General features: G+C 35.2%; 1 protein-coding gene across 1 annotated transcript in view; it reads right to left on the bottom strand.

The window, feature by feature from the left end:
* Positions 1–26,765, bottom strand: part of MALRD1 (MAM and LDL receptor class A domain containing 1) — a 236,134-nt gene that overhangs the window by 43,905 nt on the left and 165,464 nt on the right. Inside the window, exons 32-35 of the mRNA XM_039703707.1 lie at positions 21,713–21,914; positions 6,397–6,672; positions 2,941–3,066; positions 814–880 (exon numbers count right to left, since the gene is read on the bottom strand). Coding sequence (XP_039559641.1) covers positions 814–880; positions 2,941–3,066; positions 6,397–6,672; positions 21,713–21,914 — 671 coding nt within the window. The remainder of the gene's footprint in view (positions 1–813; positions 881–2,940; positions 3,067–6,396; positions 6,673–21,712; positions 21,915–26,765) is intronic.

The raw sequence follows: 26,765 nt of genomic DNA, 5'->3' as shown, positions 1-26,765 counted from the left end.
TATCCTGAAAGACAAAGCAGGCTTATCAGTGTGCATCTCCTGGCAACTAGGAGACAAAGCTTAGCATCTAATCTTGACTAAGATAGCTACTGGGATAAAACAGTTACTTTAGTAATTTGGCAAACTCTGGCAAGCTCCACTGAAGCATGAGAAGGACAAAAGCATGATAACACGTAACATCACTTTCTTTGCACTTAAAAAGTCTGTCTAATTTCCCAAAGGGAAACAGTGATATCTTGTGTAAATGAGCTGCTTCAGATATCCTGAGACTCCTTCTAATGGCTTGTACATTCTATACCAGAATTGCATATGTTATTTTTTTTATAAGAGAGTATTTCCAGAAAAAAAATGCATGCATATTTTAACCGCCCCCCCCCCTTTATTTTTGGTGGGGGGGAGGGATAAGCAGAAAAAAACCCTTTCTTTTCCCAAATGCCTAACAGGAAGATAAAGATGAGTATGTGGCTATAAAATCTCATCTGGGGTATACAACACCCTGCTGCAAACAAGGCACAGAAACATGTGTTTTTAAATGTTGATGAGAAACATGAGACAGAAAACTTAGGGTGGCCAGCCAACAGATTGTCTCATGAAATGAAAGATAAAAGTTACAGAAAATTCTATCTGATAGATAACATTCTTCTCAAAATGTGGTTTAACCCACTAAGTGTAAATAAAAATGGTATAGACATACAGAGACTTTTTAAAATATGCTTCTACCAAATATAATTTCAATCCCTGGGGAGCGAACCACCTGTTTCAACAGTACCTTTCTCCAACCTCAAGCACAAGTCAATTGCCAATGAAACTTACTGGCATAATGGAATGTCATCTTTGATGATGCATTTTCCTCCATTTTTGCAGTATTCTTCAGGACATGCTGCAAACATAAAGGTAAAAATTGTGATTTTCCCCTCTTTTTCATTACATTTGTCATTACCTGGTTTTCGAAATGGCAAAATATTCACACCTGTCCTTTTGAGTGCTTAGCACTTCCACTTCTTTTTTTAGATCTGGACTTGGTGATACAAGTGTAAAGCCTGAAGAATGTGACAAGCAATGGAGTGCTCTTGAGCTTATTGAAATCCTGATGCTGCACTTGAACAGGCTTCAAATTTTTCTCAAATGAGATTTTCATCTGACTCCACAAATGGAATTTTTTCCACTTACTTGATTTTCAAACAATGCGAATATATAAATTAAGACCCAAAAGAATTGAAAAAATATTTAATTAGTACCTAAATCTACATTATTAGTAATAGGTTTATATAGGGCTGGTGAACAGACACTCCTTTGTGACCCACCCTTTTATTAAAGATATTCGGAATTTTAACTTACAATCACATTCTCATAAGAACAAGGGAAATCATCTTTAAAAGACAAAAGGTGTTTAAGTACTTGGTGATATTCTTTAAAACCTCTTGATCTCCCTTAACTTGGATTTCCACATCATCGCATTTAGTTTTACTGAAGCGTAGTTTAACATTGCTTTAGGAAGAAAAAACTCAAAATACAAAAAAAAAAAAAAAAAAATTAAAAAAAAAAATCCCCTCAATCTTCTTCAGTATGAAAATAGCTGGTAATATACTAATTAGACCTTAAGAGTTTTGGATATATATGCAAAATGAAACTGTTTATTGCAGCATATACCAGTGCTACTCCACGTAGACACCTCCAGTTTCAGGATTCAATTTTGAAAAGTGCATTATTTATTTAAAAGGGCTGCTTTCTGAAAAAATAGTGGAAGATTTTAAAATTACTGTTATGCATGTCTACTAGTTTATGTTCTATATTCTTTTATATTGAATAAATTTCTGAATAAATTCTTTTTAATTTAAAATAACTTTTATAAATCAAATTTACCAAGTATGAATTCTCTCATCATTGTAGAAGTGGTATTTTTTAATGTGGAAGTATTATTCCTTCTCTCACATGAGCAACCTGGGCTTGTGAAAGTGTCCCAGCCTAAGTCAGGGGCATTGCAAATTTGTGATCTTCAAGGTCCCTTCCAACCCAAACCATTTCGTGATGCTATGACAGATAGTGAACACAATACTTGTGGACAAATTTCACTCCCAAAGAAACTTGTGGATGCCTCCTACCAATAAGTGTTTGTAAAACTTTCAGTTTGTGAATAGACATTTAATATTTTATGATGAATTATATAATTGCAATTCATATGTGTTGTGAATTTTATCACATAACTCATAAAAATTATAAAAAGAGAGAGTTAAATTCTCAGGTAATGCAACTTCAGCAAAGCTGGCAGAGTACTGTCAGCACAGAACTGGTCAAGAGTTTATACCTCTCTTGAGGAAGGGATGCAGTATCTTTCTGTAACTAAAGAAGACATTTTGAATCTAGATTTAATTATCTATATCACCATAATCTATGTATTTGTTAGATTTTGTTAATAAAAGTCTAATTCACATTGAATGTGGATTTTTGTTCTCTACTTATTTTTCTCCACCATTTAACTACTATATATCAAACCTGAATATTTTGTCAAATGCACTGTGTTAAAACAAATGCTATTTAGTTTATTTTACAACCTGGATTTGTAATACATTTGGGGAAAAAACCAAACAACAAATCCACAAATAAACAAACCTTTTACTCAACAATATGGGTTAACTCATCTGGCTAAAATAAAGGGAAGTCCTAAAAGTGTACTACAAATGGTTGGGGTTTCTTTGAACCATATGTTTATACAATGAGAAACACCCCCTATGAAGATGTAAAGATTTTAAGGAGATTATTCTTCATCTTTTTCTCACTTCCACCTGTGTCATACTTTCATCAGGAAAATTCATGCCTAATATAATTTGACAAAGTTTTAGCAGAGGAACCTCAGTCAAGTTTGAGGACTGCCAAAACATTCAGTAGGAAATAACTACATTTCCTTTCTTTCAAATGATTTTTTAATGCAAAATGAAGTACCTGAACAGCCAGACTCATCAAGGCTGAAATCAATGCAGTCTGCAATTCCGTCACAACGCTGGGAGAGTGGTATACATTGATTAGTTGAAGCACATAGCAAAGAACCATTGGAGCAATCTTTAATGGCTGAAATGAAAAGTAACATGGTCGTTATCATCAGCTGTATTTTTTTTCTCACTGTTCAAAAACTAGCAGAAAGCTTGATTCATACTGTAAGATATAAACTTGCATCTGTGTGACCTCTCCAAGCTTTCATCTTCAAAGACATGCAACTTTACTACTGAGATGCTAAATAAGTAAACAAATACAGAGCACAGATGGTACAGAAACCAAATTTTCCCATGTAATATTTGTGAAGGAGTGCATATTAACTCACAGCGTTGAGAGTGTATACTGCAAAATCCCAAAGAAAACCCATAAAAAAGATATCAGTAAACATAATTAACTCTCATTCAGAAACTAGTTTCAAAATGAATCAATTTGTTTACACATTATTTTAACACATTACTGAGGGAACAGTCATAACAACGGACTTGAGAGCTAAAAATTTTGCAGATAAGGACAATGACACCAAGTTACTGGTGCTGAGGTAAAGAATATAAAGACCACATGAAGGCACTAAAAGCAGTAAAGATATGAAAATTAAAATATCCAGTTTTCATCTATATTTAATGTTCCAGGTGCAAATTAAACCAGTAGAAGGGATAATGATATCACAGCCACTTTGAAAGCATAAAATTTTTAATATTTCATAGTATTTAAAACTTACCAAAACTACAAGAGATACATTTTGGTGCACTATAGAAAACTGAGTAATGACTTTTTATTCATTGCTATTAACACTTCAATCAGATGATGCAGGTGGAAAAGGATGTTGGTCTGTGGAAAACTAATGTATACATCCCTCTGGTGTTAATAGGCTTGTTTTACACCTTTAGTATTGTAATCAGGCAAAGAAAAGACTAAATAGGTGATGTAATATACCCTTCCCTAAAATATCCAGCAAGTAGAACATCTTTAACTGGAAAACAGTTCAAGAATTTCTTTTTGTTAAATGCAACAAGCAACAAAATCCACTTCATTAGTAGGTATAAAACAGCATTAGCATAATGTTGTACCACTTAACTGTTATGTGAACTCTACAGGAAATTCCGTCAGCATAAATCTCTAAGTTGTGAAGAAAAGCATTTCTGTGGTAGAAACTGTGGTTTTGGAAAGGACTTGACCAATGTTTTTTTGTTTGTTTGGGGTTTTTTTGTCCTGGCCTCCTTTAGGTCTTTATCCTTAATCTCTGCAATGTGCATTTTGACAACTATTCTATCACAAAAGAAAACTTTCCCTGGTGAATTCCTGAATTCAGAACCCAGAATATTTTTGTTCTACACTTAAATAGTGTTAAGTGTTTTGTTTTTCACTTAAATGAATAAAATTGTTATGGGACACAAAATGGAAATTGTCAGTAATTCCTACAGTGAAGTTTTCTAAAATGAGCAGATAGATTTGATCTGCACCAAGGAAAAAATATCCATCTAAACTATAAAAAATAAATCCCCACTTTCAATCTGTGCTATTATTAGAGTACACATAGGTTGGAGTTACTAGCACAACAATCAATTTTATAGATCATGCATAAATTTCAATAAAATAATGAAATTTCAGAGATATTTACTTTTTCTATCTGACCTTCCCCAGTTGACAAACTTTTATGGGTTTTCACCTGTCAAAAGTAGGAAGCTAAAGTGAAACACTGTGCTCTCTTGGCATACACAGTTGGATTTCAGCACCAGCTGTGACACTAATAAGTTTTCCACTGATTTAATTCCAAACTAGCACAAATCATTTTCTTTTTGCTTTGCCCTCTTCTCTGCTTTGCTTTGCTTCTCTGAATTATCTTCAGTGAAGAAACAAGAATTACTGCTTCTGTATTTCTATTTTATACTATCAAGGCTTACGTATTTATTTAATATAACCAAATTTTGGAGTAACAATGAAGTACAGACTTGACTAAGTCTCCTTCAGACTGAGAACCCCAAAGTTGTGAAATAGCTATGGAGAATATTTGTTCTTTGAATAGGACTTAATTTCTTCTTAATCCCTGGGTTTTGTTTTGAAGTTAAAGCAGTAAAATAAACAAAACAAAGCAATATCTCAGTTGTTTGGGTAGTACACAAAATCATGGAAATCCTTTGGATTTCAGGTTTTGAGGTTCCACATCAGCTTCTGTGGTGTGGAGTTGGGATGTGCATGTAATAGAACACAGCATAGACATCTCCATCAGAGGACAGATTGAGGAGGAAACAAGCTTAACTGAAGATTAACCATGAGTGGTTTATTTGAAGAAAGGAACATGGAAAATTTCTACATGTCTTTGGAGTATGTAGAATTCAACATCAAAGTTATCTCCAAAATCATGTCTTCTGCCAACAAAATCACAGAGTTCACTTCAAAACAAAAGATTTACACAGAGAGTCTGCCAAGTCCATGCCAGTTTGGTAGACTACTTTGCTAAATTAAATGGCATGTACAGTAGCCTACATTTATATTTAGTAGATTTGATAGAAAACATTAAAGAACATAAATTTCTAATCCACTGGAAACTGATATTTTTTACCAATTTTTTTTTTCATTCTGATAAGGGTGAGAAAAATGTAAAAAAACTTTTAGAGCATGACAGGTTTAGGAAGAAAAGTGTTTATACGTAAAAAGCCTTTTTTTCTTTTTTATGCTGTGTAGCTAATTATTTTGAAATTCCTGGAATGAAATATTTGGCTTCAGGTCACCTGCTAATAATGAAATATTTTTAAATGTCAGACACTCACTTTTGTGTCTGTTTGTTTCAGATGCTTCTCCATGGCATCTCATTGCAGTTACATTTCAAAGCCTATTGACCTTGTGTTTTGTTTGTGAGCCCTTTTCCTTGCTTGGGGCAGAGATTGCTGCTATTTCATGAACAGACTTGATTTCAAAATCCTTGAAAGGTCAGGACTGCCTTAAATGTTACTGGATAACAGAACTGCAGAAGCTTATCTTTCTGTTCTGTCATGATCAGAGGTTACAGAGGCAATGCAAATGAAGCTGACTGATTTAGGGAAAAAATGTGGAAGTGCTTGTAAATATTAACAGAAACACAATTGCAGTTTTTTAAACAATTACCAAATTATAGCAAGGAAATTAAAATGCATAAGCAAAATTATTTAGAAATCTAAAGCATCTCAGCAAATAATACACTATATGTGGCATAAATAGGGGTTTATTTGACAAGGGAGTGATGAATTTTACACTAAACTTCACTGTGTTGCTCTATTGTTTATGTGACATAAATAGGGGTTTATTTGACAAGAGAGTGATGAATTTTACACTAAACTTCACTGTGTTGCTCTTTCCTTTTCCTAAAACATCACTGGTTTGGGCAGGTAAGTCAACATTGTCATAACCACCACCATGGATGTAACTTACGGCAGCCAGCTTCATCTTCGCTGAGGGGACAGTCGGGCACCCCATCGCACAGCAGGAGGGATGGGATGCAGCCCTGGGAAGGACACAGGAACTCTGCTTCCTTGCAGGAGCCCGGGGACGTGGTGGTGGGCATCTCCATGGGGCAGCTCATCTCATCACTTCCATCCAAGCAATCTTCCACCCCGTTGCAGCGCGCGGCGAGGGACAAACACTGCTGCACGTACGCACACGGGAACCTGTCACCGCTGCAGGTTGGAGGGCGTGGGTCAGCTGGTCCTGCAAGAGGACAAGGAATGTTTAGGGATTCTGTTCTTTCAGTAGTCATTCATACTGCCTTTGAGATAGACAGGAACTGCCGGAAATGCACCTGATTTTGGTTACTAAACTCTTTTAAAAAAAGGAACCCAACTTTTATAAAAACACAGCTCCTGAGTGCAAAATGCAGTATTAAAAATGTTTTGTCTCATATTAACTCCATTGTTGTTGTTGTTGTTGCACCATTTTGCTTCCAAATCTCAAGTTCAGCATTTATTTTGATCCTATTACTTCTTTTTGCCATGTACACATAGAAGGGTTAATACCAAAATATTAATAAATTTTGTCTTTCACCCAGGATCTGGAAAGCCTTAAAATAGCCCTCAAGTTATAATTTTAAGCTAAATTAAGAAAAAGATTTTTAAAAAGTAACAATAAAAATTTTTACTGGTCTAGCTTTTTATCACTCTGATTATTTAGCTTAGCTTGATGTGATAGAGAATTAAATTCAAAAATACTAGATAGGTTTCCAGGATACATGTAAAGAAAAATGTGGCTTTAGGATTCAAACTTTAACTAATTCAGACAGCTGACAAAAAACTAAATGAACAAAATAAATAGATAACTAAATACATCTATTAAATATTCCATGCTTACATGCATTGCTGGAAGAAAATACTGGGAAAAGATTTTTGTGATCATGTATATAAATAAGTTGTCTCAGATACCTAAGTCTTTCTGCTCTCCTATGAAAACCATTGCAACTGAATTTTATCAGGAGAAGCATAAGATCTATTTGTCGAAACTAATTTCTAAGGGGCTGGCTGTGCTAACGTTGTGCATCAGGATCTCCCATGGAAGTGATGTGATGGGTTCCTGTATTTTTATATGCAAGAAAAAGAGAAAAATGTCCTTAATTTAGCACCATGCATTTAATCTTTCCAGGTCAATTTGCAGCAGCTTAGTAAAAAATATAATATGATCATTAGAGACAAGGTAAGACAAATTAATGTCACTTCCTCTGTAAAAGACAGGAGGGAGGAGCTTTGCTGTTGACTTGGGCTAAAGCAAAGGAGACAAGCACAAAAGTCATGGGGAGGTTTTATCTTGGGTTTTGAAAAGGTTCAAACATTGTTTTCTGGCCTCAGATGTCCAATGTTACTGCTGCATTAAGGCATGACACTCTGTAAGGGATTTTTGCATGATTTTATGATTTTGGCATGGATTTTGTCATGATTTTATGGCTTTTAATCCATTGGTCATTTCTGTATGTTTGTGTATTCTGCAATACCGGGCTGGGTTGTACAGCGTGAGGACTTTGTTAAAACATGCTCAGTTTCCAGGATACCACCATCATAAATAATAATAGCTTTTTGTTCAAATAAATGAACTGTTAATGCATTCAGGTAAACAGAATACCAGCATTATTTTACCATCCAGTTGCTTGTGAAGCAGCCATAAGGAGAAAGAGCTCAAAGTTTTGTTTAATACAGACACTATATACACTAGAATTTTTTGATTTTCAAGTTGATTTTATATCAGAAAATTGTAATTGGAAAGCTTCATACAATAGAACATGCCTAATAATATTTCATGCCTCTAATTAAATTAAGTCTTTTTACTAGAAAAACGTATTTGATACACTGGATACAATAGAACATGCCTAATAATATTTCATGCCTCTAATTAAATTCTTTTTACTAGAAAAATGTATTTGATACACAGCCAGCCCCTTAGATTTGATAATGTCACCATGAAATAACAAAAAAGGATATTGACTCAGTGAAAATAATAACCTAGTGATGTTTTGTCATGTTTGTATTCAGAATTATGCCATGCATACCTCAAAGATTTGAACTTTTACATGGGATTGAAAAGACTGGGGTTTCACATGTGTTTGATAAATGTGTTAGTCTAAAATATATCTATTTATGCTACTTTAAAAGCCTTATGGAAGTTGGTTTTAGGTAGTTGATAATAGGCATTCAGATCACATAGTGGATTGATTTTGTAGATTAAAAGTATTCTAGATTTTGCATTTTTTTCTCCTTTGGTCCTATACTTTACCAGATAATAATAGTAGCCCATGAAAATGCTGAATTTGTTTTCTCATATAGAAACTATATATAAGGCCATGATCCTGCCAAGATACTGATGAAATGTCATTGGGACAATATATTTCCCTCTCCATTGATACAGAACTAGTGCTGTCAAATCTTGCACAGTGGAGTAAAAAAAACCCCACTTTTCTTTTTAGTTTGCACTTGCTCTGGGAAAAAATAAAAAGTATGATTATATTTGAAAGTACTTTTCTCCTTTCTGTTATTTCTGACCCTTTCCTCACAGTGCCTAGGGGGCATTTAGGCAGTGAAAATGACTTAAGCTGCAGCCAGTTCTGCTTATACACATTCTTTTGTCCTTGCATAGTCCTGTGTTAGCTTTTCTGTATTTGCTCTGATACTATGGAAATTAACCCCACACAAATACAATATATTTGACTTTGCTGTGGTTGCCTGTTTATGTTGCAGGAAAGACTGCATTTATAATACATTTGTGAGCATTTCTGACCCAGTTTAATTTCCTGTTCTTGATATGTTTATTCACATGCTTCTACCCAAATTTTTTTGAAATCCCCTCTTAAACTCAATATTTCTTGAATGTGTTGCTTGTTATGAATCTGGCCTTGAGTTTAAAATTATTTTCAGACTTTTGTAACCCTGATCAGTTTAGCCTTAGGAGCCCAATCTTATAATGAGCTTATGCATGTAAATAATCCTGTGCCAAATTCAGTATTTAGAGAACTGCTTGAATGCTCTTTTTGAATGGGGACGATGATTTTTCTATTATTATTTTTATTAATATTATTTTCTATTATTATGTTCTTTTACTATTTTCTATGATTATTCCCTCTGGTTGTTAGAAAATAATTTTTAGGATGAAGTTCTTCCTGACTTGCATAGCAATTATATTAGAGTGTGCAATATTCACCAAGGGCAGCAAAGATGTGTCCAGGTTGAGTTAGGCATAAGGTTAACCAGGGGTCTTATTGAGGTCTGTTTTATATTTGCACTACATTAAAAAAAATCCAAAATCATATCCTGAAATAAGTAAAAACATTTTAGATCAGAACAGTGCATGAGATGAGAATGTACTTCAAAGCTCATAGAAGTATCCCTTGCTTATTAACTCGTGATATGTCAATTAGTTCACATGTGTTTGGTTTCAGATACAACAGAAAAATTGTGCTCTGATTGGCATTCTATAAGAAGTTGGTGTTGCTGTGGTCTGCCAAAACTCTACCCCAAAGTTCAATCTATTTTCTTTATATAATGTAGTTTATAAATGTTTTTCCTAATTATAAATTCTATGTGCCTGGTGAAAATTTTGAAAATTTATAAAAACATTAATTTGTACAAAGCTAACAACTATAAAAAGCTAATTAAGAATATGCAAATGTAGAAAATCACTAACTAATTTCAACTGAAATCTTCAGCAACATTAATGAAAAACTAATTACTTGTTTTCAAAGCTACTGTCTATGTAATTATTTATTTTAAGCTCATCATTGCAGTATCTGCTACTGACACGTTTCCTTCTAAAAATTGACACTATTCATTCTGTTTTCTTGCTACTGTGAAGAATTAAACTAAGGTGTTAACACTACAATGTGGTTTGCAGTGAAAAATGAGCTGGCACTAATGAGAGACTTGTCAGAAACACCCTCCATGTGCTGACTCACACAGTAGTACACTCACACAATTTAGCATTAAAACCAACTTTAAATGTATGCATACCTGTGAACCTAATATTTTCCTCTTGTATGTATATATGAAAGTCATTTAAACAGCAGAATGAAGTGAAGCCTTTTCAACAAAAATTGGACCATTTGTGGCCCACACATCCTTTCTGTCACTTAATGTTGTTTGATTCAACAATTGCTTAACACTGGCATGCCAAGAAAATGTTTCCCTCACCTTTTCTCAAATGCAGAAAAGATGTTCCCAAGGCAGCACTCATCTCCTGAGTGCCGTGTGACTCTCATTTTCAGACCACATTCAGGAGTGCAGGAGGCATTGTACAGGTTACTTTTTAAAAAAGCCTTATGTGTTTGAATCTGTTTAAGGATTTGGAGATAAATCTATTGAAAATGATGAGTTCTAAGGAAGACAGTGTAAAAGCTTTAGCTTTTTGTATCCAAAAAGTGCTCACTGAAAAGCACAACTAAAAATCCTCAAGAATTCAGTATTTGCACATGATGAAAAGCAAACTAAACAAAAACAATTTCAGCAAAAATAACCTCTGCACTGCAAAGCACTGAGTCTGAATTTAGATCCGCATGAAAAACAGCAGTAAATGGTTGATGTTCCGTTATAGCTAAAGAAATCATGACTTTTCAAGTAGAAAGCTGAGTACATGCCCTTGTTTACTTTACTTTGCACTCAGTGTTTTATTTTGCACTTATTTTTACCTTGCATATGGCGAATAACCAAAATTAAAGAAAGGATTTAAAAATGTGCATATAACATCTACTTGTATATCATAAAAAAGACATTTTAATTAGGTCCTAAAACCTGACATTTTAATTTGGTCCTACGTCTTTGAAACTTACTTGCACAGCTGTTCTGGATGAGTTATAATCTACAGACCAGAAGTGCTACCTCACATGCACCTTCACACTTTTATGAGAAGTTAAGTAGCTGAGGTAGATATAAAAAACCATAAAAATCAGACCAGTCTTTAAAGCAAATAAAATTTTTTATGTACTGTTCCATGAACTACAATAACTACAGCTGGATATATCTGTATTTCACGGTTGTCAAATCAAACAGGTGCTTTTAAATACATTTTTTGCAATGTGCTAACCATCAAACCATGTTTACAGTAAATAGAGCTTATGAACTGATGATTTTGGAGAAAAGAGCCTTTACAATATGTAAACTGTTGAGTCAATAAGTGCTCATTTTCAAGGACAATTATATATTTGTGGGATAGGGATTTGCTAAAGGCTTATTGCTCTTTGATGAACATTTTCTGTACACTTGTTTTGCTTTTTTGTATGTTTTGTATGTTTTGTTTGTATTATTGTCTTTGTCATCCATGGAGCATATGATCCTGTTTCCTGACTGTAAAGCAAGCTTCACAAGTTGGCACTGCAAATGTTTCACTCATGAATCACAGGGATTCAGTCACAGAAAACCATAGAACTGCTATTACCCAAATGCTAATATAAAATAAATGTTTGTATTACACAGTCATTACCACAGCAAGCAGCACACAAACATGCTTAATTTGAATGAAGCAACACCTCCAGACTATCCTCCTTTTTTCTGCCTTTCCTCTTCAAATACAAAGATCTCTGGTACAGAGTAGGTCCCCTTTTATATTTATATATCACCTGTAACAGTGAATTTTAATTAAGTCTAGTGGACATTGCCATTAGAGTCAACACCAGGGAGCATGAAATAAAGTTATCCCATATGCTGTTAGACAGCACCACCTCAGGTGTATCAGAGCCTGCTCTAAAGTCCATTTAAATGAACTGGATAACTCATGTTGATTTTAATGGGCCTTGCATGAGACCCTTGAAAACCAACAACCTGTCTGATATATTTGCATAAGTAATTTCACTAGTGCATGTAATAAAAACAGTGGACCTATTAACTATAGCTAAAAGAGGTAAAAATAACTCCCTCCAATAGATTTCATTAGACAAGAGTATAAATTAATTAGGGGCCCAATCCAGTGCATTAATTAATTTGAAATAGGTGTCAGTCCTCAATTTCAGTTCAGTAAACATTGGATCAGGGCATGAAATCAACCCATTCAAGGTGGCTGTGAGGAAACAAACTACTTACAAAAATTAATTGGACTAAAACTATACAAACACTTTAACAATGTTTCCATGAGTTTTTATCTGTTACAATAAAGTTCCTGCTGTTTATTGCCACGCTTATAAAAAGACCAAAATAAAAAAGAGGGGGGGGAATGAGTCTGGCCAATTGAATCTTCAAGTCTCTTCCCTTCATGAGATGAGAGGGATGGAGCAGGGTGCTGCAATGGATCCCAGAGACCCCATGACAAAGCCAGAATTTTAAAAAAGCAGAACATGGCCCAATGACTTCAGATTTCTATATGCCTGCGCAGAATTTATTTTAAATGATCACAGTTGGCTAACATACAAACAATGGAAAACAGACAGGTTTACTGCCATAAAGTCAAGCTATGATTTAGTCTTCACTCAGAGAACTACTGCTTCTGGCTGGAACACACTACCTGTGACAGGAATATAGCAATATTTCAATATTTCTCCTAAGAATACTCTGGGAATTGCTATCTATGCCTGCTAATGTAATGAATTTGTTGCTTTGTTTATTTATTAGGAGCAATGACAGACTGGAGAAGATGTGAAAACTTTAGTCTTTGACAAAATGAAGTGGATATAATTTCTGAGATAAATCTGAAGACTTTTATTGAGGAGATGAGTAGGTTTTACATAAGGAAGAGTCTAAGAATTTTCTGCACTTTAAGATAGTGTCATGAAACCATTTCATTCCAAATATTATTTCTCTCCATCCCTCCAATGAAATATGTTGATTTTTATGAATTAAGTTAGCAAGGAAAAATATCATCTGTGTGATTTGAAGGTTTTCTTCTGTAAACAGATGGGGTTTGGAGGTTCAATATTAATGAAACTATTTTAATACACTATTAAGAAATCTGAAGAATTTTAATTTCCCAAAAGGCATGAGCTTGCTTCAGAAGATTTCAGTATTCTTGACAAGTTATAAGACGGCAGAGAGTAACCAAAGGTTTTGGACAAACATAGTACAATTATTAATTTAAACGTACACAACATAATTGCATTTAGGAATTGCCAATCATTATCCTAGTTTATACAGTGCAATTATCTTATGCTAAAATTATTCCCAGTTCCTTTTCTGTGAAATCCACAAAAACTTTTGGCTTTTGGCACTGGCTAGGTCTGTGCACTGGAAAGTACAAGAACAGGCTGAAGAAGCTCTCTAAGGTACTATGCCTTGGATCACAAGTTTTAGCCCTTAAAAATGCATAAATGCCCTATCTTTGCCAAGCAACACGGATCTAAAGCATATAGTGATTGGTTTCAGGGAAATGTTAATTGACTAAAGAACCTATTCACAAATATCCCTGATATCTCCAGTCCTCTATTGCTACTCATTCTGCTTTCCTCTTCCCCTCCTTTGTTTCTGTGAGCAGCCTCCCCCTACAACTTCTCTCATGATTCATCTCCTCCCCTTGAGGAAAGAAACTCCTTGAGTTTCTTCTTTCCCTCTCCCTGAGAAAGAAACTCCATGTGAGAGAGATTTCTGCTTCACTGCAAGCATGAGCACACAAGCTAACAGTGATTCCCCTGGCTCTGCAACTTAAAGAAATCAGAAGTTAAGCCTCCTCTACAGTGTTTTTCCCCATGATCTAACACTGTAGTATCAGCATCAGCAGTTCAGGCAGTTAACCCTTCCAGTATTTCCAGCACCTGGGCTCTGGGAGTTTCAGAGAAGGATCACAGACTGTCTAAGGTTTTGTCAGATGAGTCCTGCTCTGCTGCAGAATTTTCTGTGTTGCTCCATGCATGGGCACACACAGACACACTTGCACACACACAGACACACAGATTCACACAAATGGACACACACATGGACACACACATGGACACACGGACACATATGCATGCTCGCCCCTCAACAAGATTCTCTCTGCACTATGCAGCTATTTTTTTGCACAAAGCTCAAACAAACACCCACCCTGCTTTTTGGGTTGCTGTCTCTTAATTAGATAAAAATGTAATTTATGCTTTTCTTGTTGCAAAATGGGATCTACTAAAAGTGCTGGAGTGCATATGAAATCATCTGCAAATGGCTGGCTTCTGAGCTGTTTAATTTGACTAGTTTGTCTGTTACGCTTCTGTCATGGGTAACCCAGAATGTCATTGTATTTCATATCGATCTCTTATTGCCTCTATAAGCCCCAGCACATCCAGAACCAGAATTGTGGGGCAGCTGGGACATATAATGGCCAGGGCACCCAAGCTGACTCCCTTCTTTGCCTGGTGGAGTTTGCTGAAGGTGGACGCTGCCCTTTGAAAAGGGTTCCTTTGTGTGGGTATCTGGGCTTGCCACTGTAGCAACTACATATAATGGCCACGGCACCCAAGCTGACTCCCTTCTTTGCCTGGTGGAGTGTGTTGAAGGTGAATGCTGCCCTTTCAAAAGGGTTCCTTTGCGTGGGTAATTGGCTTGCCACTGTAGCAACCTGGAAGAGCTGCATGTTGCAACTAGAAACCGACTTTAGAGTGAATCTTGCAAATTCCACAGGCAGTGAAGCTTGAGCTGGTCCCATGGGGCTGGCTCCCCCCATATCAGCACCGACAGAGTGGATTTCCCTGCAGAACAGCAGCGGGTCAGGACATCAGCACCAGCAGTGCTGTGGGTGCAGAAAGGAGCAGTGGGCAGCAGAGCTGACCCCACACAGGCTGGCAGGTCTTCATTTGCCACTAGTGCAGCTCCATAAGCTGCTACCTTCCTGGGAGAGTTCTTTTTGGGCACCACCATTTCTCCCTTTTCCTCCCAGACCATGGGCCACCTGGGAAGCACCATCCTGGGGAGAGAGCTGGCACCATTTTCCCTCTGTCTTTCAAGATACATGGGAACCATCTTGGAAAGGGTATTTCCGGCATTTTGGGTGTCTCTTTGCTCCTGTGGGGTTCCTGTGATTTAGCAATTTTATATCTAGTGGTTATTTACTTTTTTTTTTTGCCTTTTGCTGTTCCACTTGTAGGTAAATGGTATTTTTTCACTTATATCTACTCGTGTTCATTCCTTATTGGTGGAAAGGAATTGGTTAAGACTAAGGGGATGTAACTCATTTTAGAGTCTCCTCTTTAAATTATCCTAATTCAAGACAACTTATTGTTAGTCTGTTAATTTAGGGTCTGCACAGGAGAAGTATTTTGGCCAAATCATATTTTGCTTTTTTGGTCAATTCAGAATTTTTTATTTTGTGAGTCTGAAAACAATAATGGCTTGGACATTTTCAAAATACTACTCAACATTACAGAAACTTTTTTTTATCCCATCTTCTTTTTACTTGCCAGGTAGATAACATTTTGCAATAAGTAGCTATGAAGGTAGGTATCAAATGCTTTTCAAATATTTGGATGCCAGAGCCATATATTGTTTAGAAAAACTCTTCATCAAGATAAGAAATTCTGCAAAGATATATCTGAAAAATGTACAAATAGAAACAAAAATATTCAATTATGTCTCATCTCTGCATTGAAGAAAAGAAAGGTCTGAGAAAAATAGTATTCAATAATGTGGTTAAAGATTATGTCCTTCCATAAAAACATACAGACCCTGATTTGAAGCAAATTAAAGTCTGTGGCAGGAAAAGCAGCAGCAGAGGTTTATAAACAATCAGGATTCAAAGAGTCTGTTTCATGAAGCAGGGATAAAATGGGGAGGAAAAGTCTCAGTATGTGGCTGAGCACTGGAACAGGCTCCCCAGGGCAGTGGTGACAGCACCAGCTGACAGAGTTCAAGGAGCATTTGAACAATGCTGTTGGGCACATTTTGTGACTCTTGGGGATGGATCTGTGCAGAACAAGGAATTGAACTCGATAATCCTTTTGGGTCCCTTCCTACTCAGGATATTCTGTCATTTTATGAATATATGTTGTGAGAAACAAATTATAACTAAGCAAGATGTTATGACATTAGTATTTACACACATATATGCCTTTTCTCTGTGGTTTCTTATCTAAAATCACAAAGAGATTCACTTCTAAAGAAATTCTGGTCCCATTTTTTTTCTGAAAATTAGTTACCTTCAAGATACCACATATCAGCTAAAATTATATTATTTTAGACTTATGCTGCTTTTGAAAACCTTGAGTCATTATCAGGTGATTATCTACATAGGTTTTTATTTTACCACTTTCTTTCTTTCCACTATCTGGCTATACGGAAATAGTTTTCAGAGTTAATATTCTTTTACTAAGTCATTCAATGAAAAAGTATTAGATTATATTTTCATTCTGCTGTGTTCAAATTATAAACAGTCATAAACAGAGTTTAAATTAGAAGCCATTTATAACATTCATTTCCTTCTACCCTGGGCAAAGAGAATGGCCTATAGCTCTGGTCCTTTGGAACACCTTCTTTCTCATCTTGATGCTTGAACCTGCACCTATCACCAATTTTTGGTATGACGTCACATATATTCTGCTGTTGTTTGGAAGTAAATAAAAGTTATTTCACTCTGAAGGAACTTCAGGACTGGGTCTATAGCATGCATCTATTGTGAGATTTGAAACTGCTTTATGGAGATGTCTTAAGAAAATCCTACCCACCACACAAAAGAGTGAATCACCAAGGTTGAAATAAAGATTTCATACATTTCAAGGCCTAAATGAGAAAGCACTAAAGCTTTTCTACTCATGAATATAAGCCTAGATTCATATAAGCAGCAGCAGCATATAATTTAATTTCTGAATATTAAAAATTTCCCTGATGTTAAAAGGAGAATAGATAAGTTCACAAGGAAAGAAAAAACTTGAGGATCATTATTCTGAGACTATATATGGCTCAGGAGGACTGAGTTACAAATGGCTGCCAACGGGAAATGTATTGGGGTAAAACAGTATGTATAGTTCTCCTTTTCTTATCCTCTTTCCATGACATCTAGAACTGTTAGAGACAGGTTATATTTCTAGATGAACTTTTTTCTTATTTACTGTGGCTCACCAGAAATTCTGAGTATATCTATCTTAAATTTGATTGAACATAATTTCCTTTGTCACACAATTTTTGGAATTGAATTTCTTCTAGAAAATTAAGGAAAGTGATCTAAAGGGATGGCTGTTGTCATATCTCATGATTGCCTTATGATGGCTCAAATAAATTGAAAATTCAATTCTAGGATGTTAGATTTTAGGGTACTGGGATGCCTTTGTACACATTTTTAAAAATACCCTTGGGCTTGACTGTAAAGCTAAAACCTGTCTTATAATTCACAGATTCTGATTTGTTTCTTCTATTTGTGTTTTCACGGCAAGTGAAAGCTTGCTCACTATAAGGATTATACACAACCTTTACAGAAGGTTTAGTTTGTGCTTTGCTACACAAGAATGTGGAGACTTGGAAGAATTATGACATTTCAAAGCAAATGTTTCACCTAAGTGAAAGCTGCCCACAATCACAGAAAATTTTACAGTACTTCAGGTCCTAAGAGGCAAATCTGACCTTTTTGTTGGTAACCTGTGTGGTGAAACCAAGAACTATGGTGACATCAGAAAAAAGCCCTGACCCATTGCGTCTGGGAAATAGCACTTCCTACATTCACAATTCCACCACGGTCAGATTACACGGTGTTAGAGATGCCATGTCTTGTCTGTGCTGAATGTTTTGCACTATTTGAATTGCCCTTTTATCTCCAATGCATCCTTACATAATAATATATTCTACTGGAGACAAATCTTTCAGGTGAAAGGAAAGCTGCAGGGGGATGTGGTGGGAAATTTGTAACAATGACAGTCCTTTCTCATGTGCTAAGTTTGTAGGCTAAAGAGATATGTTTTTGAAAAATATTTTATAAATAAGGGAATATATGGAAAAAGAAGCTCAGAAGTAAAAAAGATTTTAAAATAAAATTATCAAAGTTGATAAAAAGTAATTCACAAAACAGAAGAAAAGAAAGAAAATAATTCAGAGAGTGTGACCAGCTATAGGAATAAACTATGCAGCAAACACAGACTAAAAACAGTAATTAAAAAAGAGAGAATAATAAGGAAAGGTGAAGTAGAAGAATAGACATAGAAGCACATCCAGATTAATTTTATTCAAATTAATTATTTTGGTAAGCAGTATTAATACTGAACTGGTGATAAGCATGACTGATGGTGAAAAAGCAAATACTGTTTTCTCAAATACTCTGGAGCTTCAGGTGCCACATGCTATATTTGCACTTGTTCTTATATCCAAAATTCATCCTAAATATTCATTTAAAAGTGTCAACAATATTCTTTTTGATAAACCAAAATTACTTCAGCAATTAGTTAAAGCAGTACAATTTAGAGGTATAAATTCCCAAAGAGTTGCAGCTAAATAGGGCCTTGGAGGTAACTTGACTGCATAAAAGAGCTGGAACATTATTCAGTGCTGACTTTGAACTGAGATTTACCTTCTTCTACTAGATCTCCACAAACACAAATATTTCACTTGGATGATCTCTGGAAGACATACCAAAATATATTTGCTATTTATTTATTTCTCAAGAACCCTGCTCCAATTTGTTAGAAGTGCTATTTAGCTAAATTACACCAAATTTGTCAGTCTGGTTTATTTCTGTAGTAACAAATGAGTGGCAAAATATAGTATTCTGATTTTGATAAGCAGAATAAAGTTTTGTTATTAGGCATCATTGGGTTAATGCTAGGATTTAAATTAGGTGTTGCAATAATTTTTAGAATTTCTGTAATGCCTCCTATTTCAGCTCAGCTAGAAAATACTATGAGAAAGACATTAATGAACATAAAATCTGATTCAATACTTTGGAATTTTTGTTCCATTTGAAACTAGAAATAGAAATGTTTTGTAACTTATATTTTGAAAAAAAATTAAGGCATAATAGAAATAAAATTTTGTGTTTTTTTAAATCAAGCTGTTATTTACAAATGTGAAGAAGATAGTTGCAACTAATTAACAATTAAATTCTTTGGTCCCTAGGATGTAAAATAAGATCTTCGTACAACTTCATCAGCAGAAAGTTATGAACCTTGAAAAGTGGTGTGAATATATCTCATTTTGCAGCTAATTCTGAACTAGATCCAGTGCCACTGCCAGCTCCCTCTGCATTAGCATCAGCTGCAAGCTGCTTCTGCAGTAGTCCTAGCTTGACCTAGCACTACCTCGACAAATGTTCAGAAGTATTCTTGGATATCTAGAAACTGTCATGGCTAATATGGACTGACTACTTAAAAACATAAAAACCACAACTGAATTAGAGCTGCTGGCAATGTTTTATTACTTAGAGCTCCCAACCTGCTAAATTGTGATTGCTTCCATTTAGAACATGTTGCCTCTGGAAACTCAAAGTAATTAAAGGCAAGCTGAAATATAATAATACAGAGAGAGGAAAAAAGATCTGCAGTAGTATAGCTATCTTCTGAAAAGAAGAACACTACACAAAACCTGCACTGCAGGTAACACACTTTTCTTTGAACTAGGTCTTTGAATAAACATAATGAGCAACAATCAAAGCAGGATTTACAGTGGATTAGGTAAACTTTCCCACTGATTTTGTTACAGAAATTGTTCTTGCTCAAATATCTACAGGACAGTGCTTTTATACTATTTAAAGGTAATATCTTCAAATTTTACCATCTGCATATTTAAGCAGCTCTCTAGCCACAATAGTTAGTAAAAAACAGCACCTCCTCCTAAGAAGCTCTTTGTCAGGAAGAGTATTAAAAATGCAGTGGTATAAATTTCCTAAATTGCTATGGTTTATTGTATTGCATGGATTTTATGTAATTCTCCTGCCTCTTCACAAGCTCTATAAGGCAAGCAAGGATTATTAAGATAGGACTCTTCCAAGGACAGTGTGAAGCCAATCTTAAGTAACAGCATCCAGATACAGTTTTTGTCGGCAAAGAAGATTGTCTATCAAGTTGCAATTGATGCATGTAGATAAGGCATGAGTTTTTGACTTATTCAGCAAACTGTAAGTAAACAGTATAACGCCAACAAATATTCTTCAGGCTGAATGGATGATATATCACATTTGTAAGAAGAACAGATTGTGATACAAGTTAGATACTTTAAAGTATTCTACAACTGGAAAATCTCTGGACAAAAAAATGTCATTAGAAAATGTTGTTCTATTAAAATTAATTTATTTCTATAGTTATGATTATTTCACAATTACAGGTACTTAAAATACATAATTTGAAAATTTGCCTATTATGTTATACTATGCATGAGACTGCCTATGTAATCCTTAAGATGTGGCTAAAAAAGGTGATTAACGTAATACGGGCAGAACAAATGTCTGTTTATGCACATAGTCTGCAGCTCGTTGAATTACATTCCAAAATATTATTTGCCTGAGCCTATTTAGAGAAAATAAACAAAACTCTCATTGAGCTTGAGACTGAACAAATGTCACCCATGTGAACATATTATTTCACTTGAAGCTTTAATCAGCATGTGTTTAATTCCTCCAGAAGGTGCTTATCACAATGGCAATAATAATAGAAATAGTTTCTTGAACAGCATGACAACTAGGTCACACACAACAAGAATAACAAGAGTTGTATTAATAAAAAGAAAGGTTATCAAAGAAGATTTTTATAACCTTCATATTGGCATTTATTTAACAATAATAATTCCTAGTTGTCCCTTAGTCATTGAGATCTGCAGATATTTCTACCAGAATATGTATTTGCATGTATACTGTTCTTCTTCTTCTGATATGGTATCATATGCTACATTTGATACCATAGAGCAGAGTAAACTTTTCTCACAGACAAAACAAGGGCCTTTTAAGACATTAGAATTATTTTTCTACAGAAATCAAATACTTGTCTAGCAGAAGTGAGATTGTAAATACTTGAAGAAAATGTTAGCAAGGCAAATGTGGTACACATTTGTATTTTATGAAAAGAGCCAAGATCAAAAAACCTAAAACTTTCTTTGAAAATAATTGTGAACTACCTTAATACTCATAAAACCCTTTGATCTCAAACTAATGTCTTCTCTGACTTTTTTCATACAGGAGAAAAATCTAGTGGAATGTCATTAGATTCCACTCAACTGTGGTTCAGCTCCTCAATGCCAGTGATAGTCTAAGTTGCTATAATTATTCGTATGTTCAAGTTCTAACTAAAACTGTTGTCTATAAACCTTGAGAAAAAGAAAATATGTCAGACTTTGTGACTGTGATATACATAAAAATACAAAATGCCACAATTTTCCTCGCCCTCTGAAAAGTGAAATGTAAAATATATAGTTGTGTAATAGCATACCTCCAACAATGCATTCTGGGGTGAAAGAAATATCATCAAGAGCAAATTCGGTGGGTTGACTCCACCCTACTTCAGCCTCAAAGGCAACTCGGAAAAGGCTGTTACTGGAGAGAACTACACTTCCATACATCCATTTGTTTTCTTCATTTCTGCTAGAAGACCACATAAGGATATCCATTCCATGTTCTTCAACTGTGTAGACCTGTTGATGACAGGAATGAATCAGCATTAAGCAAGAGGAGTGCAGCTTGGGAGAGTAACACAGCCCAAGTGCAGCAGTGCACCTCCCTGCTTGGGCAGTACTGACCCTCCTAGATATGGCTCAGACCCACTTCATATTGGTGATGACCAAATGTTGCTGAATATTTTTGCTAATGCTAGTTCAGCTTCAAATATAAAGCTACTGTGAAAAAAAAAAAAAAACAAACCAACCCCAACTGCTAATCCAATCACTAATTACAATATCTACAAACTGTCTCAGCCTGACATACCGAAGATAATGAGCAAAGACTTAACCCCAAATTAATTTAAAAATTGAAGAAATACTGAAAAACTGAGAAGGATCTTGAGCTATCCTTTCATCTCGACATAGTGACCTCCTTATAGTTAGACTGAGTGAAGATTTTAGAGGTATAAATAAAAGACTAAGCAACTAGGGATTTAAGTCTGTCATCTGGTACTAGCAATTTATACAGAGTTTGAGACAGTCATAAAAAGTTATTGCAAACATATTTAGCAAAGGTATGAACAAAAATACATTAAATATTTAAATACTGAAAGAAATAAGTATAGCAATGAATGAAGTCCCAATTAACCAACAACTAGTGAATTTATGCCAACATGAAACTGGACAGATATATTTGCTTTTCCCACTCAGGTGTTATAAAATCCTTATACAATCTGACCATGTTAAAAAAAAAATAGAAAAGGAACTGGAGAAAAGAAAGGAAGCATATTCTAACAATTCCAGATGGTAACCATTTCTTTAAGGGACTGAGTATTATAATCAATATCCCCTTCTCATCACCTTCAGAAACATAATTCTCTTAAACTAATTTTCCAGGGACCTGTAGATTCATGATGCCAACTGAATGCCCCAGTTTAGTAATGGAACAGAAACCCTGAGGCCCAAGAAAGTTATGAACTTGAACCCATGCTAATGATCTGTATAATTCAGTAAGTTTGATTCTCCCAGTCCACCTGGTGGGACAAATAAGCTAAAAACCCAAATGGCACCCTAAATTCCACATACTTTGTAGAACTTGGTGTATTGATTAAAATATCTATGATGCCTGAAAACTCTTCCAAGTTATTTTTTTATTATTTCTAGAGTAAGGGAGCAAGAAAGAATACTGACATAGAGTAACTCAAATCAGGACCAAATTTTTTCAAGCCTGATCTTTGGTTACAGGACTGTGTAACAGCAATATCTTGTCACAGTCTTCCTAAAAGCACACCTCTTGCAGGGCTAAAAGTACAGGTGTTCAGCAGAAATAGATGGTTCAACCCATAAAATAAAATTCAAAACTGTGCAACAGTTTTTCACATTACCAGTTCTGTGGTCTTAATAAGTTGAAACCCTTGATTAAAGAAAGCCTTCATGTGAGGTTAGGACAATGTTAAACACCTCTATGTGTCTCTGGAACCATTCACTATTTCATCAATCATGAAATATGACCATCTTGATGATCTGGAATTTTATAGCAAATAACAATGTTAGCATGACTTTAGCTATAAGCAGTGATATTTACTTTTGGAAGGTAAATATTAAGATAGGATCCCTTTCAGTATATCTCATTGAGTCTCACAGCTGCACAAATAGCTATTGGAGAAGTGGGAAAAATCCAAAACATTTGAAGATAATACTAGCATCTTTCTTATGGGATACTTAAAGATTGTCCCATTGTTTAAAGCCAGAATTTTTTTTCCAATTCTTTTGGTCAGGTTAGTAGGAGAATTTTCTCATACTTAGAGTTTCAAGGCAGAATAATTGTTTGAACAGGTCTATGTAGAGAGAAATTTCTTTGTGTCCATACAAAGTCTGGTCTCAGGTGCAGCAAGGACCCATTCTGTGCACATTCAGATCCACCCTGCAGCTCAAGCTCAGTACCAGCAATAAACCAGTCAGGAATCCTGCTGTGTGTTCACTGGCCAGTGGGTCTGGAATGGCAGCAAGTCAAACTGGGTCTTAAGTGTGACATTTTGATGACATCAGCTCCAGTTCACATAGATGCAAAGGCATCTCACATGCCTTCCTTTCCTTTGAGATGTAACATACATTTACCATAGAATAAGGGTGTGCAGATATGTAATTACTAATGGATTAATTAACATGTTATGATAATTTATGTGACTCCATCCTCAGTTAGGCTAAAGTTTAAACCTGGTGTATAACAATCGCATAATTAATTGAGGAAGCTGATATTTAGTGTAAATCTCTAAACTGGTACATTGGAAATCTCAGTTGAACTGAGAACAGTTCTGTTTCATTTGTCATGTGCCTTCCTGGGGTAATGCTTCAATCCCACTACTTGCCAAAGTACTCCTGAATACCTGAGTTCTCCAAACCTTTTTCTATCCACAACTATGCCAGGAAAGGGTCTGTGTTCTTATATGTCTTCTAAAAAATGTTAGATGAAATTTCTAAAAGAATAACACATAACTGAAAATGCATGCTAAGTCAAATGAGATTAAAGGAGAGTTCAGAAAAATGGGAATCCCAAGGACTCTGTTCCTTTAGCAGGGGATACAGGTCTTATTTCTTCTGAGGTTGTGCGCAGTGAAAGTGAAGAAACATAATAATATCTTCTCTCCTGGGACTACCCATGTCACTCAGTGTTTGAGCATCTTCTGAGTCAGGAATAATGTCAAGTGTATACAAGACTTTTGCTGGCCTGTGTAAACACATACAGCACATGAAAGGTCGAGCAAATTTTCATGGATAAGATTTCCCTAGAGCTCTGGAAGGGTACAACTCTGTGGTGCTAATACCCCCAGCACCACCTTCCTGCACAGCATCCTATCTAAAGTGTTCAGGCTAGCCTGGTAGTGAAAACAACTTAAGATATGCAGGAGAAAAAAGCTGGCAAGATGAATCCCACTATATGAATCCCATTATATGGTATGTAATGAAAGAAAAGCAACCACCAAACAAAAATCAGCAAAGCAAAAAAAACCCCCAAAACCACAAAACCCTCAAAACAAACAAACAACAAGTTGTAGCAAAATCCCATTGAACAACTCTGTATTTATGAGTCTGATAAGATTGTTCTGCAGCCTAATACTGATCTAGCTGATCCACAGAGAACAACATTCTTTAGAAAATCCTATTTACCGCCTTAAAGTCATGACTTAGTTCTAATTCTCCACAGAATATACTGTGTGTTAGAAACTTCTGAATTATTTTTCAGCTTCTATTTCATTTTGGGGATATGAAAAATACTTTTTAAGGTCATAAAAATATAAACAATTTTCTATTTGTTAATCAGCACTTACAACTCATGGCTATCCTGTACCCTCATCCTGACTTTTTAATATGATATATTATCTTGCCTGAATCTAGCAGCTGGAATGCTGGAAGGTACTACATTCCACCTGAATTGCCGAATAAATAAGAAAGCAACGCAGGTCTGAAGGGTGCATAATAAGAGATGAATTCACCAACCACTAAGAACTTAGAGCCTTTAATTGCCAGCTGAGGAAACAGGAAAATCTTGAGAAAGAGAACCTGTATTTTCACTTCATTAGGCACCAGAGACTTGTGTCAGCTGAGGAAAATTTCCATTGACTCCAGTGAATAATGATGCTAGGTTTTGTGCTTTACATCTTTAAGATCATGCTTTTGAACTCTTGATGTTCACCAGAAGTCATCATCACATATCTTCCTTGGGCACAAGTGCCATCAGAGACGCTCTGAAATTGTTTCTAAGTTCACAAATCAGATTAAAAAATTTTATTATATTTCATTGTCCCAATAGAGAAGCACTTAAACAATTACCTCTTTTCTCTTTATTCCCCTAAACCTCTGTTTGAAGTAATAAAAATTTTTCCTAAACATTAGTTTGAAGTAATAAAATATTTAGGTTTTTTGAGTAAAAGTGACCTGTTTTATACCAAAATTTATTATAAATCAGCTCTTTTAGTATCAACAAATACAAAGGCAGAAAACTGTTATATTAGCTATACTATCACATCAGGTATTAATTTCAGTTTTAATTCTCCACTGTATGAGTATGACAGACTTCTGGGCAGAGAAGCACAATAAACACTGAGTGTTTTCAGTCTAACTGACAGATGATCAATAGAATTTCCATTGGGAAGAAACAGATGTGAAAACCACATTCATTTTTTGCTGAAACTGCTCTCCTACACCATTAAATTCTACAAAGTAGTCATAAGAATGCAAAGAGAAATGTGAGGTTTTTTAAATTTACATTCACAGCATAATGCAGCAACATTTGTTTGTATTAAGAGGCATTTTTGTCCAGAACATATTGATTGATATTAGACCAGGCTTGTATTTAGTACTGGATAACTCCCCTTTCAAAGACTCTTACCAAATGCCTCTAAGGAAAGCTAGTGGGTTTGTTCTTAGTCATTACAAAGCAATTTTTTTTCTCCTCTTGATTAATGATTAATTGAAGTCCGGAAGCAGGAGTATTCAGATGTCTTTTAAATAGCATCCATTCTATGTTAATGCAAGAGTTGCTGTAAACATTGTGTCCTTTCTAAAAATAATAATTATAGCCCAGACTTTTGGTTTCCCTATGAACAAATTACAGTTTGTGACAATAGAATTGTGCAATTGAAATGTGCATTGTGAATACAGAACTGAAGCATTTCAAGTTCCTTTTCCCCTTTCCTCGGTGACTAGTTCCTTTTCTGAGTAAGAATGGGATTGTTCCTGTAACTTTCCACTATTTTGTGTAGTTCTACCATGTCTATTTCCTATACCATTACAATGTTCATTTTAATCTTTCTTTTACTGATTCCTAGTATGGCATTTTAATCACACATCTCAGTATATCCCATATCTGCAGTCCTTTTATTTTTT

Source organism: Passer montanus, unplaced genomic scaffold (genome assembly GCF_014805655.1).
Source record: "Passer montanus isolate IOZ18808 unplaced genomic scaffold, ASM1480565v1 scaffold10, whole genome shotgun sequence".
Lineage (NCBI taxonomy): Eukaryota > Metazoa > Chordata > Aves > Passeriformes > Passeridae > Passer > Passer montanus.
The sequence above is the reverse complement of the archived record's forward strand: the minus strand, read 5'-3'. Positions and strand labels throughout refer to the sequence as shown.